Source organism: Mugil cephalus, chromosome 6 (genome assembly GCF_022458985.1).
Source record: "Mugil cephalus isolate CIBA_MC_2020 chromosome 6, CIBA_Mcephalus_1.1, whole genome shotgun sequence".
NCBI classification, from domain to species: Eukaryota; Metazoa; Chordata; class Actinopteri; order Mugiliformes; family Mugilidae; genus Mugil; species Mugil cephalus.
In genome coordinates, this window is record NC_061775.1 from 4,365,292 (window position 1) to 4,384,559 (window position 19,268).

At 42.5% G+C, this 19,268-nt stretch overlaps 1 protein-coding gene across 1 annotated transcript in view; it reads left to right on the forward strand.

The window, feature by feature from the left end:
- agbl4 (AGBL carboxypeptidase 4) overlaps positions 1-19,268 on the forward strand; it is a 253,123-nt gene that overhangs the window by 221,685 nt on the left and 12,170 nt on the right. The window contains exons 7-10 of the mRNA XM_047587733.1: positions 1,880-1,969; positions 3,248-3,362; positions 5,104-5,215; positions 17,901-18,053. Coding sequence (XP_047443689.1) covers positions 1,880-1,969; positions 3,248-3,362; positions 5,104-5,215; positions 17,901-18,053 — 470 coding nt within the window. The remainder of the gene's footprint in view (positions 1-1,879; positions 1,970-3,247; positions 3,363-5,103; positions 5,216-17,900; positions 18,054-19,268) is intronic.

The following is a 19,268-nucleotide window of genomic DNA, read 5'->3' on the forward strand; positions in this document are numbered from 1 at the left end:
CCAGATACAGAGGAATGCAGAGACACAGACACATAAACACAACAACTACTTGGGGAGCATTTGTGAGAGCCCTGAGGAGACATAGCCGCACACAGACACACAAGCACGCACACAGACACAAACACACACAGAATGATGTGGGATAAACAGTACATCCATTGTAAGCTCCAGGAGCCTGCTGGAAGAGATTGTTTTGATGAAGCAGCAAGGGCACACTAGCACTGAGACTAAATGTAGCATGGCTATGATGGTTGAATTCCCCGACAGCCGGGACCTTGGCAGCTGCCTCTGGTTTGGCTCACAACTTTCTGGGTTCTTGGTTTTACTGTGGGGAAAATGGCCTTGTGTGTATGTCTGCCTGTGCTTGTTTCATTCCTGATTGCAGCTCTGCAATGTGCAGTGTGTGTGTGTGTTTTTCTTAGTGTTTGTCCTGACTGTGTTCCTGTATCAGAAGTCTGTGCGGTGACCTGGGGTCGAGGCCAAAGTAGAATTTCTAAGTGATGGAATTTCACAGCCACCGAGCACCCAGCGGCTGGCCAAACCGCAAGCACTCACATTTACAACAAACGGCCGGCCCCGCTCCACGGAGACTCCTGAATGGCAAAGCCATTTGTCTCTGTGAAGGGCAGAGGGAGGAAAAAGTGAAATAAAATCAGAGGCAGAGTGCTTAAACGGAACAATGCTTTTTTTGTTTACAACCCCTAACTACTCAGACAGATACTCATGTATACAAAACACACACACACACACACAGACACGCACACTGCTCTGAGGTTAAATTGGAATTAAGGAGAAGGAAAGGTGCATAGCCTGTTGCTAATTAGCATTTTCTCTGCTCAGCAGAAGAGGGTGGAGCGATCGATAAGATATTAAGTTTGTGTATAGCAATGAGGCACACAATCACTTTCATCCATTAGCAACAGCAGATTAGAAGAGAAACACTGGTCAAGAAAACAGCCGACAGACTGGGCTGGAAACACAATGGATTCCTGTGTGCTTTTCTGTTAGGCTTTCCTGTTGTACAGTATTTGAATATGAGCAGTGATGAGCCTCAAACTATAGACAGAAATATCTGAAATAGTTGAAGGATAATTTGACATTTAAATGTAAGAATTTTCTGTCTTTGATCCTGGCTTCAAATGCAACAAATATTAATCTCTGGCAATTACACATGTAACAGCTGGTATCCAATATTCATTTCCAACACTTTGATTTAATTGTGACACTTATGCACAAGTCCAAAACTGATTTATCAGCATGCAGAAGAAGACAGACAAAGGTCTTAACTGACTAGAGGGGAGAATATGAGACCTCAGTTCCAACACTGAAAGGTTTGTTAACCCTTATGTAAGCACAAATACACCAGTAGAGTGACTATCCAAGACAAATCCATCTGTAAAACACCAGGTACAAAACAAAGCTAGCCCGAAGAGAAGGGTCCAGCCAGAGAGAAACCCTCAGTCAGACTAGAAGACTTCACTCAAAGGAGCCCTCTATCAGGTCACACCTGTTGCAGGATGATCCTGACCCTTGTAGATGTATAATTCACCTTGTCTGTTGAATATTCGGAGCCTCCTGTTGGTTTGATGTTTGATTCATGTGTGTCTGACTGAAAGTGGACGAGCAGGTCAGCGTGTGTTTTGACCAAGCCTCTCACACTGGACTATAAGAGACTGCATGCATATCAAACTTTGATAGCAACTTAAATTGTAATAGCCTAAGAGTTTTTAGAATTTCTGGCTTGCGCATTAACACCCCCTCCCTTCCCTTGCCTTTCTTCTTTCTCCCAACACCCTTTCTCCCTTGCTCTACCTTTATTTTATCACCTTCCTTCCCCCTCCATTCTCTCTCTTCGACTCCTCTCTCTTCCCCTCTGTAGACCACCTGAATGCAGAGAGGGAGAAGAAGCTGGTCTTTCTTACGTCTCGTGTTCACCCTGGAGAGTCTCCTGCCTCCTTTGTCTGTCAAGGTAAAGTTTTAATGTGGGGTCGGTGGTCTGCTTCACTCAGTGTTCATTCAGATGCAGCACCAGATCCAACACCCTGGATATTAGTGAACTTGCTCAGGCTGTTTTCTTGACAGACGTCTGAATTTGAAACTCTAAAATGCTATTTGGTTACCTTGTATTACATTTATTAAAGGAATGGTAACCCCATACCACATGAAGACAAAACATTTTGTTGAATACCTACATAACATGCATGATCCCTAAAAAAAATTAAAGAATGATTGACATGAACCTACAGCATGTTTTTCTTGTCTGTTGTCCAATACAAAATATATGTTTACAGCCCAAAAATAAAGGTATTTCTTGTCAGATTAAGATGGGAAAAAAATTAACTGTTAATTTAAAACAACTAGTTGACAACATTAATACCAACATTAATACTAACATAATGCCAGGTTGTCAGGCCTCATGTTATAGAGCCATATTATCCTGTTTGGAACTTGAAGTGTTGTGTAACTTAAAAGCAAACTACGTGTAGCAAAGACTTTGAGGTGCTTGAAAGTTGCAAGAATAGAAAGGAGATCCTGTGTTTCTACATAATGTCTTGGAAAATACAATCCAGAGATACAATTAGGTTGCAGCGTCTTTGCTCCTGAGCTTCGGTAACTCAAAACTAATAAAGTATCTTGAAAAACTGTGAACCTTTGGGAAATTGTCTCCTCGTAACAACCTAAAAGACAATTTTAGCAGGATTTAATGACTCTGTTGCTCCGTTCCTCCCGCTCAGGCTGAGTGGGCAGGTTAACACCTTCTAGGTGCCCGCTTCTTTGTCTATCTATCTATCTATCTATCTATCTATCTATCTATCTATCTATCTATCTATCTATCTATCTATCTATCTATCTGTGTCTGTCTGTCTGTCTGTCTGTGTGTGTCTGTCTGTCTGTGTGTGTCTGTGTGTGTGTCCGTGCGTGCGCGTTCAGAGGGTGTGTGCATCATCATGAATCAGATGAGTTGGCTTTTAGCCCGCTCTCTGCTGTCTGTTTTTCCAGCGCCGTCAGCTCCATTCCATTTGTATCGATTTAGGCTTGACGTCTCCTATTCCTCCCTTGATTCTGATGATGCCCCCTCGCTGTCCTTCCTTCTCCTTTTGTTTCTCAAAACTCAATTAACTGCCAGGCCGCCTTTGGTTTTCTTTTCAAGTCTATTTCCCTCTGTGTGTGCGTGTGTGTGTGTATGTGTGTGTGTGTGTGTGTGGGTGTGTGTGTGTGCGGGTGGCTGGATTTGCGTGTTTGATAGGTGTGATCGACTTCCTGGTGAGCCAGCATCCCGTCGCTCAGATCTTGAGAGATCATGTGATCTTCAAAATAGTCCCCATGCTCAATCCCGATGGAGTCTACCTGGGCAACTACAGGTACACATGTTTTAATACTTCATTTGAAAGCATTAGTTAGTTAAATAGAACTGACACATTACATGGCTTTATATCATGTAAAGTGGAATTATATCCTCTTAACTCCACCTTTAGGGAGCTTAATAAATTCATATATCTCACAGCAGTACATTTGTTAGAAGATAGCATTTGTCTGTGGGGCTGTTCTCTCTGCCAGTCTCCGTCCATTCTCTCCTCCTCTCTGTCTTAACACAGTTGCTGCAGCTCTGTGGGCATCCTCCTCTCCTCTGTTTTCCTCTCCTCTCTTTCCCGTCTTCATAATTGCCTTTTACTTAATAGGCTCAGCACCCAGAATACTAATGCTCACTGAGATAAGCATCAGCAGCTCGCTACTACTTGTGAATGCCATCTAGTGGCGGTGCCTTGCCGCTGCCTCAAAAACACATTTGAGGGCGACTCTCATTTGCTCTCCAACAGTGACAATCTCGGTAATATTCTAGACTGTGATTTGTGACGGCTTAAAGGCTATTTTCATTAGCTTGCTTTCACACTGAGTGGTGATAAGCGGCATATTGACAGGAGGTGAATAGTCCTCACCCACCAATCACACATGCTCATCTATGGGCGCCTATGCACTCCCTCCCAATCTGTCTTACACGCAAACACTAATCCACACACACACACACACACACACACACACACAGGAGGACAGATACTGTACAGCCATCTCAGCAGGAGTCAGTGGAGAGCAGACTGCAATGGATACATGCAGAGCAAAGAATCAATGGCAGTTAACCTGGGATGAGTATTCTCTTCATGGCTGGCTGCTCTGCTCAGTTGCCCTGCTGTATCAGTAACTCCTGTGCTATTACCAGTGGCTTCGGCAAATGTCAAAGATACACATGACAACAAACGGGGCAGATCAGGGTGCATCTTTACATGTAAACATCCCATTATGGCAATCTGAGACTGCTGGTAACACTGTAAGGTAGAGCACCTCAGTGGCCTAATGGTCGGGGTCCATGCCACATCCACATTTCAGCTCCGGGCCAGCGGGACGTCTATTCCCACTTTTCCTGTCTGTCTCTGCCACGGATGTCAAATAAATCTAGCGTCTGTCTACCTATTTATACAACTCTGACAGGTGGAGTTAATAGTCTCTGACTCTCGCCAACAGTTGTGTGTCTTTTCGAAGGCTCGGTGAACATGCTGAATATAATTTCTCCATGATAAAACAATCGGAGAGATGACTTCATGGAACAATTCATGGCCTACGTTTGTGGAGTCCTAAATCCATCTTTTAATGTGTACTATTTTCATTTTATTTCACTATCTCTACGTGTGTGAAATGTATACTTTATATAACATCTTTGTCCAGTAAAACTATAAAACAATGAAAAGTACACTATGTTCTGCCAACAATCACACAGCTGTCTTCATTTACCACTGATCATTTATTCATTAAATTCATTAAATTAAATCATTAAATCCCAATTTACAGCTAACTAATGACTATACAATGAGACAAGAGAGTACTTTCACATTCATATTTCTATTCCAGCTGCATTATTCTTCCTTTCCTTCGTTGTTGTGCCCCTTTTGCTGATTAGCTGCATCAAGTGTGTCAAGATACAAAGAAAAAAAATATTTCATGGTGACACTCAGTAGTTTTTATATGGTGAACCTGTCACTGAGCATGTTTGTGTGTGTGTGTGTGTGTGTGTGTGTGTGTATGTGTGTGTGTGTGTGTGTGTGTGTACAGGTGTTCTCTGATGGGCTTCGACCTGAATCGCCACTGGCAGGATCCCTCTCCATGGGCCCACCCCACGCTGCACGCTGTTAAACAACTCATAGTGCAGATGAACCAAGACCCGGTGAGCATGCACTCACTCACTCACTCACACACACACACACACACACACACACACACACACACACACACACAAGCACCCATGTCCTCCTTCACTACAGTTGTATCTCCTGGTCCCAAGAACAGTTTTCTTTCTCCCTGCTTGGTTCAGCATTTTTCTCCAATCTATGTTTAGGGCGTGTGCTCGGGGGAGCATGGATAGGCTAGTCAGCGCCTCTAGAATGTCAGCCAGGCTCTCCTGGCCATTCAAAACATATCGCTGAAGCAAGACTCAGTGCTTTCAGTCTTCAACTCTACTGTAACTTTTTCCTTCTCTAGTTTTAGACTTTCAGTCAGAGGAATGCTACACGGGCAGGCCAGGGATTTTTCCTCTTTGTTCCTGATGTTAATTATAAGCAGAGCGGCAGGTTGGTGGGATTACTGAAGGTCAGTGTGTGTCCTGGGAATACTCTGCCCTTTTGTACATTCCTCTAATCCTGATAAGAGAGGGAGCAGGCAGGGGCGGGATGCAGGGCAGGCCAGAGATGGGGTGAGGCGCGGGGCTGGCATCGGGCGGATTAACCTTTTCCCCCGACACTGACACACTGATCGATAGACTCTGTCATGGCAGGGTGATCCAGTCATGCCTGTCATTCACACACAGGAGCACACACACTCAGCCTGGGCAAGCAGACACAGCCACATACAAACACAGGAGCTGTATTGTAGCATAGACAAATTGATGTTCTTAAGCTCCCAAATCTATCATGTTTCTACTCGGCAACATGAGCATTTTCCTCCACCAGATGTATACTTTTAGAAATAAATAGAGCAGTAGTGTCCATTGAGGAGCTCGATCCCGAGGTTGGTGATTGCTGGTAGTGAAAATTTTAAACTAGATTTCATAACAGAAAGTTATGTTCATGTTTATATTGCAGCTTTCTACCAATATTTGTTCATTTAATTTGAAATAAAGAGTAGTTCTACCTCTAAAAACTTACAGCATTGTAACACCAAGACTGGGTGGGGTGTAGCTTGTATAGAGTCATTGCCATATACACATATTCAGTCCCAGTTAGATTTAATTCATGGCAGATTTTTACAATAACTTTCTACTGTCTAGTAAATTGTTCTTATCACCTGCCACCACAGGGAGTTTGTCTTCTCTGACTGAGCAAATGCAGCCTCCAGTCAACACAGTGTTGGACCATGTGCCCCCTACGTCCACTCCTGCTAGTCAGATGTCTTCCCATTCCCATTCCTTCGCCTTCTCTGCTGATAACCATCCCACCAGCACTTGTCCTGCGCTACCCCTCCTTCTCCCTGATGATTGCCTTCAGTCTTGCAGAGTTAATTTGGAGGCTTGGGCAACCTCTCCTCTTCTGTGTGTCTGTCTCTCTTGCCACAGCCAGTTAATCCCATCAGACAGCCTACTCATGTCTGGGGCTCCCAGATGCCAGTTTCAATGCCAACTCTGCAGCCAGGAGGTGCTTGTGCTGCTGCCCTCCATTCATGCTCATCTCACACAGCGGGCATGGAGTCTAATGAGGCTACCAGGGTTGGGGGGCTCTGCTGGAGAACTATATTAACAGGAGATCAGCTGGAGTCACAGCAGAACGCTCAGGCAAAGCTAGCATATGTGGGCCATTTACTAGCGGCTAATTCTGTGATGTTATTTGTTTTTGACTTTGCTTCTTGGAATGAGAGGTTATTGTCAATTTTCAGGCAGTTTAAAAGTGCAACTAAATCTGAAGTTAATTAAATCGTATAGTCGATAGTATCTCTATCTAGTAAGTTTGAAGCATTCATAAAAAAAACTCACAAAATGTTGTTGATCCTTAAATCATCTCTATTGAGAGGCTGCATGTACAAGCCCGTGCTAGAACTACAGTCATTTTGTGTGAAGAGCTAGTAAAATTGTTCTGATTACACATTTAATTTGGCACAGAACTGTCCAAAATTGAATACTTGTACGTGAAATACAGCTCCCCAAGATTCAACAGATCAATCAGACATGGTAGGCAGCTGTCAGGGTATCAGAGTCACAGCAAGCAAACTTTCATAGCAGCCCCATTTTGTAATTTTAATGTCTAATGTAGTTGTTGCTTCATGTTAGAATGCGGCATTTGATACTGATTCTTTCGCAGGACAAATACAGTAAATGTTAACAGTGTCTGCAGGCTATAATAAATTGTAATGAGCTGTTCCTGATAAGGACAGCTAAATTGCTAAAGACGGCTACATTTTCTGTCTTTTCCAACCCATAATAACTCATTAAAAATCATCAGAATTCAAACAATGTAAAACATGTTCCTTGTAGTTTTCTGGAGTCACAGTTTGAACAGCCACATCTGGTGGGAGAAAAAGTAATTCATGACCTGCCACCTATAATGACCACTTTAAAATATAAAGTATAAAGTCACTCGCTTTACCTGGTGGCAAATCTCTACAGTAAGTCCAGGTGTTATTTCACCATCAGTATGTTTGATTGCTGTTGTGAGCTGGATATCAGGCAAATCCCACTGCACTCTCTCTCTCTCAGGCTGACGGAATACACCTGAAGGCAAAACCAGTAACTGCTGGTTGCATAATTAGCTGCTGCCTTAAGGGGCAAACCGTGTTATGATTGGTACCAGTTGGGCTGAGTCCAGTCCCTGGGCCAGATGCTGTTGCCAGTTGAGAGATTAAGTCATACATAGTTAATGCATGGTGTGGCTTTTCAGAATTTTAGTCATCTGCTTCTGCCCGTTCTTCAAAATATGATTTTTAAGCAAATATCTACAATGTCCTGACTCATTTGTTCAATATGGGTTCAGGTCTAAGTTGCAGCATTTTCAAACATCCGGTTCATGTTGTGTGGCAACAAAATCATCAAAATGTTGTGATTTGGACCCAACTTTAATAAACATGATGGAGACAGTGAGTGCTGATTGAATTGAAGCTAGTAACATTGGCATGGGCCTTCATGAGCATAAATCTCACCTGGATCCTTTGTCAGTCACCATGACTTCTTTACTACTTTAAACACCCACAGCTGTATGCACAAGGCATCATAATTCAAAGTCACATTGCCCTCTGTTGCACAAAGGAGCCTATTCAGTTTGAAACCCCATCAACCATTCTTGTGACAGACACCTTAGTCACTCCAAAGTGATTCCCCATCATTGTGAATTCAGTAGCACTCTCTTTCTGTTGGTAAAATAGCTTCCTTGTTCTGTTCAGGCAATAACTTCAATAACTGGCTGCAAGTTCCAGGAAAAGTGCCATTTAAATCAAAGCTAGCCGCAGAGGCAATCTACAGAGCATTGCTATTGATGACTGGAAACTTTTATTCAACAAACATTTGTATAGAAAGAAAACACTGCTCAGAACATTTGCACTCACCCGTGTTTATGTAAACCAGGACAAGAATTGACATTTTAAAATCAGCGCCTTAAGTCCCATCAACCAGATCGCATGGAAACCATTTTAATAATCCATGAATACAGAGAGGTTGTTACAGTTTGGCGTCTAGGCTATAAATTCATCACCCCCAGCAAAATACCACCTGCATAAAGAGAGATTGGAAAGTGATGATAACAAATATTCAGCCAATTCCCCCTCAGAGAAAATGAAATCAAAGTCTAAAGGTGGATGCTGGGATGGAGGAGGAGCACACGCACACTGAATGTTTATGACTGGAAGCTGAAAATAGTCCCTAGCAAATTCACAATAGGAGTAGAAATACATTGCTATGCACTATTTACCACTGTAATGATCTTATTTATGCAAATTTATTATATATTTGTGGCCAGTTTTAAAGATTTAATGTTCGAAGGTATGTGTTAACAATTACATGGAATTTAAAAGGTGTGTTCTTGGTATATATTGCAGAGAAATGGACTTAGGAAGCACATGGTCAAAGAATGTGTTGACTGGGGCCTGGTCTGGCCAGCTCTGTTGTTCTTCATGTTCAGTCACCAAACTTGCGTCAAACTTATCAGTAGTTCTTACCCCCAATAAATGGTCATCACCTATTTACCTTCCGATTTCCACTGAATAGTTGCATCTTGTGGTGGACGTTTTTGTACTCTCGTTCAAGTCCTTGTCACAGTCGCTGTCCGTACCATTCACTGGGTTTTCGTACCATTCATGTTCAAATGCAAGATCCGGTGGTTATGCTGCTTTGCTACTTTGGTGCCAAAAAGACTACATCTGCTGTGTTGGTGGATGAATGATGAATGATGGAGTGTGTCACACAATGCATTAGGTACCCGTAATAGCTTTTTAAAGCACTGTTTATAATAACAGACATACTGTACATTCACTTGCCAGCTCATTAGGTACACCAGTGAAAACAATACATGCTAATACAGCAGTCCTGCACTGAATCTCAGCCTCGGAAGGTTGTGGCATTCTACATTTGTTTTAAATAACGGAGAGAAATGATTTAACTGTGTTTTCATTGCGGAGGCTGTGATTTGTAGTACTATTAAATTGTGTTGTACCGACACACGTTTCTATTTTTTTGATAGCCTCATTTTAGGCAGTGGTTAAAAAACAGAAACACTTCAGTGTTTATTTCAATCCAATTTAACAGCACCACAAACTGCATCCTCCAAAACGATTACACAGTTAAAAAGTCACCGCTTTGATGCTGTTTCTACTTGAACTGAACGTTGTAACAGTCTTGAAGCTATGATTTAATGCACAACTGTTTCACTGGTATACCTAATGTTTTTTTGTGAGTGGAAGCCTTGTTTTTTTAGTGGCCTAAGAGACCCAGGTGATTTTAGGGGTTAGTGGACCTTGTTTTTGTTGCGTTTATATTCATCAGAGACTTCAGTCAGGTGTCAATGTTGCAGAGCACAGGAGCACATGATGAACAGATAACAAGTGCTGCTAAGCTGCTTTCATAGTTGTCTTGGGCTCAGTCATCTAAAAACGCTTAATGCTGCTCTAAATAGATCTTACACATATTATTAACATAACAAATACAGTGTAAAAAGCGCTGGTGTAATTAAGCACAGCCTTTGTGTGAACGTCTTCTTCGTGTTTGCCTGTGAGCTGGTCGATAACTTTCTCTCCATCCATCTGCAGTCAAACTGTTTCATAAAATTCCATCATTTGCCATCTGCAGCTGAACATTGGTCAGCAGGGAAAATGGCTGAAAGAGTCAGTGATGCAAGGAGCTATAATCTGTTCCCAAGATACCCTGTTGTTTGTTTTGAAAAGAGAGAAATGAAGAAGGAGGGGGGAAAAAAGGAAAAGAGACCAAAGAAACAAATGGACCCATCTCTTTCCTAAAGCGCTGCTTTTCCAGCTCATTTATCAAAAGCAGAAGAAGAATTCTTTTTGATTGGCTGATTACCAGAAGCATTCATCACCGGCCGATGTATTCCCACCAATCTGACACTGCCATTTTGGATAATTTGTTAAGGATGACAAAGAGGTCATTGTTTCCCCGGCTTATTTTTGACCTTTTTAATATTAGAAAATTAATTTTCTATCTGAAACAAATGTATTAGGTGCTGTCACAGCGCCTAGATGGATTTTGCACCTTGAAATCCTCCCCGATGCCCTCCTTGTGTGACTCCTCGAGTGCTCCTCGGCGATTTCTCTCTCTTTGTCTCTCTTTCTTGTTCAATGGTCAGATTTGCTTTACGTGTGAAGTTGGCAGCCTGTGTGTGTGTGTGTGCGCGCGTGTGATTTTTGTGTGTCTTCCTCTCTGCCTCCCTGTCTTCTCTCTCCTCTCTCTATGTGCGTTAAAATGTCCTCTGGTGTCAGCCAACCATTTCTGATCCATTTCTGAGATTTACGGCCAATTTTTCCCCATCATCCCTGCGTCGTTTCAATCCCTCCATCATCCCTCTCTTTATTCTCCCTCCGTTGGAAGCTGAATTGTCTGCTCTTCACAGGAAGACACAGATGAAGCTCTCATACCCCGACAATTTTTGTTCCGTTTTTCTCAACTTGGTTCAAAGGATTTTACCGTATCTTAATTTTTTTTTTTTTTTACATATTCCAAATTGTTATTTTCCATGCCTCCCCTCTTACTCTTCTTTGGTATCCTTTCTTATCTCATCTTCCTCTCTGTAACCATCTTCCTCCTCCTGGTGTTCTCCTGGCAAGCCCTCCCAACAGATGTGGCAGCTTATGTGGCACTAACAGGCCTGAAGCAGAGGGCTGCCTGTGCCCGTTCAGCCTGATTACAAGTCACCTCTGTGTTCATAAACAGACAAATACCACCATCAATTTGAGAGCGTGGTGCAGACTGAGAGGAGAGAGAAATGAGATAGATAGCGACAGACGGAGGCAGAGTTTTGTGTCATTTACTCTCATCCATGAAGCAGGTCATGCCATCTGCCATGTTCTGTCACTGCTGCATCATTAGAGGGTCACTGACCATGTGCCCCTCCTGTGACCCCAGCTTGCTTCTCTAACTAAGGAAATATTGGTTTGAGCTTTACAGTGATATCATGAGGAATTTTCTTTCCTGCAGGGAACTTTGACCCATTAAAAATATTGGACGCTAACTCACAATTCATATGTCGGTGGCTGCACTGGCATAAATGAGCACATTGCTCAAAGACGCTCCACCTGTCGATTTCACTGCCACTTTCAATATTCGGCTCCCACCAGTTGACTTGAGGTTGGTAACGAACATTTTCCAAACCCTGTCCTCAACAGCAGTTATCTAGCAAGGGGGTTAGCAGCTGTATTTAGGCGCGGCAGGTCTGTTGAGTTTAGAATTTTTCTGCATGTTGAAATGCAGTGATTGGGTCTGTAAGATCAAGGAGGGTTTAAGGTAAGGTAAGTTTCTTTTTTCTTTTTTTTACCCAGCGTTTGCAGTTTCAGCAGCATTTCATGCTACATTAATTCAGTGGTTGGTTCTAGATGGTGTATCAGAGTGAAGAGGCTAACAACGGTGCTTCAGCAACTGCAGCCAAACTCTTTATCTGAGATAGCAGTGCACTCCTCCGCCTTAAAGCCCCTTCTCCTGTTAGAGAACATATTGTCTGACAACATGAACAGGAAAACAGAAATTTAGCTAACTTTAGGGTTGTGTTAAAATGAAATAATGGCCTAATTTTACGTTCTTCCTTGTCGTGCTTATAACAGTGAGGTGCCTAGAACAATGCTGCAACTATTTACGTATATTCAGTTATTATCTGCTGTTGTGGAGCTGGCTGTTTAGCCACACTATAATGGGGCCAGCTGGGTTTTAGCCACTCTGCAGAGTCACCAGGTTGAATCCCAGAACTGACAAAAAGCAAACGTGCGAGGGCGTAGTAAATGAGCAGCTCTTTCCCTTCGGCATTCATGAATTAATTGCCCTTGAGCAAGGCATCTTAGTCCCTGAGCTCCCCAGGCGCTGCATGTGGCTGACTGCTGCTCCAGCGTGCTCACTGGCCTCTGTGTGTTTGTGTATGAAAGTGTAGCCTATGTATTAAATGCTGCGATCAAAGACAATGTAGCACAGCACAGTAACATATAATCTTCTAATAATATTCTTTTCTTTAATTGTTTAGTACAATATTTTGTATGTAGCATCAACTGAATTATATGGTAATTAGCCAGTGGTCATGTGAAGCCTGTTGTTGTTTACCTCTTTCTGCAGTGAAAGTAACCACTGTGCAGAGAAATAATATCAAGTCTGACACTGTTATTGCTGTAAACTGCATATGTATCAGCCATGAACAGACAGTTTGACAGAACAGCCACTTCAAGAGCAAACAGTCAGTTTACATCCCACACAGTCCTAATTTTGTTCTCACCACCCACATCACAGACCAAACGTGTATGTGTGTGACCACATTACACTCCTCCCATGGGCATTTATATATTTATCGTTGTTTAAAATGCATTATATGAGTAGTATGTCTGACTTATTTCTCCTGAGCAAGCAGCAGTTCCTCCTCCTCTCAAAAGGTATGCTGCTGATGCCAAGAGCTTTATTCTGGAGCCTGTAATCCTGCTTCAATCAGCTCCTTTTCCTTCCCGTGTAAAGATAAGCCCAGCGTTTACGGCCCTCACTGCACCCCGCACCACACTCTAATTAATATGCAGCAGATAAGTACTTGTCTGACAAAATTCATTCGTTTGACCTTCTAGGTTTTACACTAAATTGTTTGCCGCCGCTGCAAGTTCACCACAAGTTGAGAGCTCCCCAGAGTTTCTGCAGCAAGACGGGGCTTTTGTTTCTGTCTGGGAGGTTTCATTTGGACACTGGCTCCGTCTCCGTTTCTCTCTCTCACTCTCTAAAATTGTCTCTGACTTTCATTCAGCAGTCTCAGTTTCTTAATTGCCCCTAATTGCTTAATTACAATTTCAAATGAACAATTCTGGAGGTCAGAGTGAGTTGTTAATTGAAGCATCAATCACAGTGGGGGGGCCTTCAGATCTGTCTCAGTTTGATTGACAGGGCATTAACTGAGCATTGTAATAAGCCTGGACATGACATTGTGGGGGCTCCATGGATGTTAATGCCGCTCCTTTAGTGCCCTTCGCATGAGGCTGTGAAGGAGAACTTCACAGCCAGTTGAAAGCTTCTCCGTTAGCAGCAGGACAGCGATAAACTTGACTTGAATCTATCATACAACAAACGACCTTCTTTTTGTGTATGTTCTCCATGTATTTGTGGGTTTTTACCAGAGGACCTTCTTCAACCTTATTTTATGATCATGTGTCATGATCTTGTGTCCACATGATGTATACACTTTGTGTGCTTTAAGTCTTTGTGGCCATGGTTTATGCTTCACCGTGACAATGCTCCTTAGTAAGAAAAAAAAAATGTTCCAAAAAGAAATTGTTTTCCTAAGCAGGGCTGTATTTGTATTCCTGATCAAATGACAGATTATTTTTTTGGTTGAACATTTCAGCTTTTAGTCGGTATAAAATGTTCAAGTATCTACTTTATTTGATTATGTAAATCAATCACTCAGTCAATTGGACTTTATTTGTGTAGCACTTTTCATACAAAATGTAGCGCAAAGTGCTTTATACAATAATCCCACCTGGCCCAACAAAGACACACACCCACACATACACAGGCAGACACACAACTTAATAATATGTGGAGCACTGCAAATAAGAACAGCATTCATTAAAACAAGAGCAAGAAGGGTAGGGGAAATACTTTCATTATTATTATATGTGTTATTTATTATTATATGTTGTATTAGTGGTTAAACTCCAGACATTAATTCATGTGATGTCCACATACCCTTGGCTATGCAGTGTGTTCAGCTCCTTGCAGTCTTGACAAGAAAACACCCGGTAAAGTAAAATCTAGATGAAAGATTTGTGCACACGTCATTCACCTCAGTTATTCACTGGGATTCCGCCCTGTAACAGCCAGTTAACCTCTTCACTGCACCCTGTCCGTCAGTTTTGATCACCTGCTTGTCCACCCTCCTCCAATCCAACCTCCCCTGTCTCCTCCCTCTTTTATCCTACTCCCCCCCCTTCCATCCATCCACCAGAGGGGGGAGACCCATGTGGTTTTCCTTGTCTAGACCCTGGCTGGCTGGTTGTAGCTCTCTCCACCCTCCTTCCTCTACCATCTCCTCTCTGCATTTAGCCTTTTTCCGCATCTTGCTCCTTCTTCTTTTGTTTTTCTGTTGTTTCCCCCTCCCTCCCTCCCCCCACCACGCTCCCTCCACTCCCTACCACACCCCACCTTCTCCTGCCGCTGTTCCTCTCCTCTGGGGCTCCATCCATCAGGTTGTCGGGGGCTGCTAGCGGCCGACTCCCAGCCACCATATTTCACCGCCAGCCAGCCAAGCAGCTGACAGCACAGCCACCGCCAGGAAATTGCTTTGGCTGTGAGCGGAATTTCAAACACAGACACACTGCGTCGCCCGGGCCGCCCAAGCACCACTTCCCCCTCTCTCTCTCTCTCTCTTCTGCCAGTCTGTCTACACACATCTCTATGTCTCTCTATATCTTTCTGTGTCTTTCTCTCATTTCTCCCTCTCTCTGTTTGTCTTAACGTACTTATTCTCTCCCTCGCTCTCTCTTTGCACCCTCATCTCAGTTTTTTTTCTCTTCGCTCGTCCCTGCCCCTCTGTGTCTTCACACGCAAACATGCACACACACACACAACCACAACCATACACATCATATTCTGTCTTTCTCTTTTGTCCGTCTTTGCTCCTCTCTCTCCAACCTCGCTTCCCTCGCTTCCCTTCTTCTCCCACTATCTCTCCCTCTTCTTTTCCATCCTCTCATTCTTCCCTTCCTCTCCTCCTGTTTATGACCCACGGGGAACAAGGTGTGGTGCTGAATCTTTAATGAGAGGAGAGGGAAGGAGGGAGGCCAGGAGATACAGAGGGGAGAAGAAGAAGAAGAGTGGAGAAGGGGGGAGAAGGGGAAGAAAGCGATAAAGTAGAGAAATGAAGAGAGGAGGGATGCTGTTGGGTGTTGCCCCAGAGTTGGGGGTCAGAAGGTGAGTGTGGAAGGCAGTAAGGGTGGTGGTGTGGGGGCTTGTATGCCTGCCCTTGTCAGAACCAGTTTACGACGGCTGAAGTGAAGGTGTTTTTGCCAAGTAAGGTGTTGTGTTATTTTGTTAGTTTTTTTTGCCGGTTTTCACATCTTATTGGTTTAGGTTTGAGGTCAAAGAATTATAATAGATGATTTGTAGCCAAGGAAAAAAACAGCAGAACAGAAGTGTTAGGACGACTGGTCATCGGCTCTCCACTTCCCTACTAGTTGGAACTATACAAGCAGAGCTGCGTCCATCATTAAAGACTCCCATCATCCCTCCTATCATATCTCCCTACTGCCCTCAGGGAGAAGATACGCAAGCATCAGCTGACCCTTCTGACAGTTAAATACCACTGAGTTTCTTCTAAGTTGCTGATATAAAACGATAAGTCACAGCCAATGTGATACTGTTCCCACTTAACTTTATGCAGTGGAAGTAAGCCAGCAGGTTGGAGACCCCCGTGAATTAATGTAGATCAAAATGAAGCAGAAACATGTCTATATAGTTTGTGTAGTTTTATGCCTGCCTCAGAAAAGATCTCTTGGTTGTGACATGACAAAAGGGGAGTGGCCAAGCTAGGTCAAGTTTAATAATAAGAAGTACAATGGTGAGAGTAGTTTTGACACTGAAGAGGTCAAATATTCATTCTCATATGAGGGACCAAAGCCTTATATAATTATGATCCTGTAAGGTGACACAGAAACTAGAAACAGACAAGGATTATAGAAATAATGGCCATTAATGTGAAATTAATTTTTGGTGTGCAGAGACCTTAGAGACCAGGGCAGGCGTCTTCATGAGTAACTGTCTTTCATCGCTCAGGAATTGTCTTCATATCCGACTAACCGACCGGTGTGGAAGTTGGCAAAAACAGTGAATAGAGACTTCAATAAAAAGTGTACAGTTTTCATTTTCATCAAGGTGAATATCTGACAGATCTGTATGCATCGCAGGAGTCACTGGTGGTGGTAGAGCTGAAGTAGCTGAGTCTGTCAAAGGAAGCACGTCAGTCTCACGCAGTCCTGGCTTCCCACCTGCAACTCCATCAATCTGGCAACTTAAAACTTTCTGTCTAAAATGAGTACTGCACATGGCTGCGTTTTATGCTTACGTGCAAGTTCACAAAATGCATGTTGACACAAAAGAAAAAAAATGAAGAAGGGAAACTTAAATCTGTTCCAGTAACTTTATACTTTGTTTCCCCCTGAAGGAACACTACAGATAATTTAACAATAATTTAGTATTTAGTAGGGAATTAGTGATCAACTTTGACATTTTTTTTGTACTGCATTGTGAGACATTTTTTCCTTCAGTAATTGAGTGAAATGTTTTTCATTTTGACATTTTTTAGTGAAGCTCATATTGTCACTTTTCCAGTGTGAACACATGAAATATTAAATCATTTCAAACAACTTTATTTCTACCAAATAGGGCAATTCAGTTTGTAGTCTCAGTCAGACAGCACGTGAAACAAAACAAAAACAAAACAAACAAACAAAACACACCAACAAATATTGAATCAGTGTGCTAAAAGTTTTAAAACTGTGACTACCCATTGGGGACCCAGGAGGGCGGCTATGATGGCTATACGCCATGATGAATTTTACATGAGGTTTGACAAGCTTTAAGGAATGCATGTATACAGGAAGTTGCATTTTTGTAACTTCAAACTGAATCGACCATTAAATCTCTACTGTCTTTTGAATGTTGTCTTTTCATTTCTGAGTATGTAGAGTCACGGGCCTATATATTATGTCAGTGAATGTCCTTGATTAGAGTAGAGAGAACAGACATTATATGCTCGATATGAAGTCAATTTTTCCCGATAAATAAGTTTGGTGCATGTGATGAATCTGGGATCTGTGTGTGTGTGTGCGTGTGTGTGTGTGTGTGTGTTTGGGGGTGGGGGGTTGTATTTACACTATATTCCTCTCAGTATGAACTGAAGAAGTGCCCTTCAAAAGGACAGTCTGATTGAAGTTATGTTTGGGTGGTTGGCTCCTTTCAGGTATGAGCGTGTTCTCAGTTCACAGTACCTGGAGGGTTCGTAGTCATCCCATGGGTGAAAGACTCTCTCCCAGACGCAGTCTCCCCAGAGCTAAGAAAGGCCTTTTCTTACTCTCAGAGGAAAATCGTTGGTACAAACTGTTGCTCACAGAAAAATATCCCAACTAACCTGCTGTTTTTTTATCTTCTGTCTTTCCCTCTGTCCCTCTGTTCTCTTTCTCTTTTCCTCCATCAGAGGGTTAGCTTGGAGTTCTACATTGATGTGCATGCCCACTCCACCATGCTGAATGGCTTTATGTATGGCAATGTGTTTGAGGACGAGGAGCGTGTCCAGAGACAGGCTGTCTTCCCCAGATTGCTGTGCCAAAATGCACCAGACTTCTCCTTTGTAAGTCACGCAAACAGATGCACACTAACACCAGAGTTTCACCAGCACTAGCTGTATCTCAATAAATACTGGTCTGCCACCAGGAACTTAATTGCCACCTGATACTCTCTTATGGTGTTCAGACACTGGTGAAAAAGCAACTGGCTACCTGTTATTTGTGACTGAACCCTCTGATATGAAGCTGCAAATTGACTGCGCTAAAAATCCAAGTTTAGCTGGCTTCAACATTTTCAGTCAACCAGGTGTTAAACAGATGACAGCATAATAGCAACGTCAGCTTGAACAACTCCAAGATCATCTGTGACAATGTCACTGGCTAAGCTCTTCCATTTTTGGTTGCTCATAGTGTGAATATAGCCAACCAACAGCTAGCTAGCTACAAGTCATTTTCAGTGCACAGTGATTATTATTATTATTTGAAGCTACAAAGTGATGCCCAGTTACTCAACTAATCAACTCTTTTCAAAGCTTTGATGTAGTGATGAAGCGTCAACCATTCATATATGTTTGTTTCACTAGTTCCTTTACATTTATCTCTTAATGCAAGAAAACTTAAAAATGCCTTTAGCCAGTTGCCAGTGCTATTTAATCTGACATGCCGCAACATTAACAGAGACAAATGATATTGTGTTGTTATCAGGTATGTAATGAACATTACATGTTTAATGTCTACAAACACTTGAGCAGCACCTCAAGACTGAATCACGGACAATGTGTCTGGCTGTGTATGGTCGTTGCACCGAGAACAGCTGTATCTGCATTCACTGAAAGCAGGATGTCGATTTTGAGAAGGCATCTGCTCCGTTGGATGCACCAGACACACAAGTGAAAATGTACACACACACACGCACAAACACACACACACACACACACACACACTCAGGTAGTGTTCGGTGATTTGTGGGCAGAGGTGTGCTGAAGGAATGGGAGATTTCCTCCTTGTCCACAAAGGAAAGGAGGGCATGTGAGCATAAAAGATGAGATCATGAAAAGAAAATAAACAAGTTGCATGATAAGAAGTGAATAATGTGAAGTATTAAAATGCAGCCAGTGACTGCAACTCTTATTTTTAATAAGGTCTGAATTATTTAAATAAAAAACATCTGCAGCATATGAATAGAGACTATAGAGAAAAAAGTAATGTATGCTGTAAACATGATGCTTGATGAGTGAGAAGAAGATGAATAATATGTAACATCAAGTAACATTTATGTA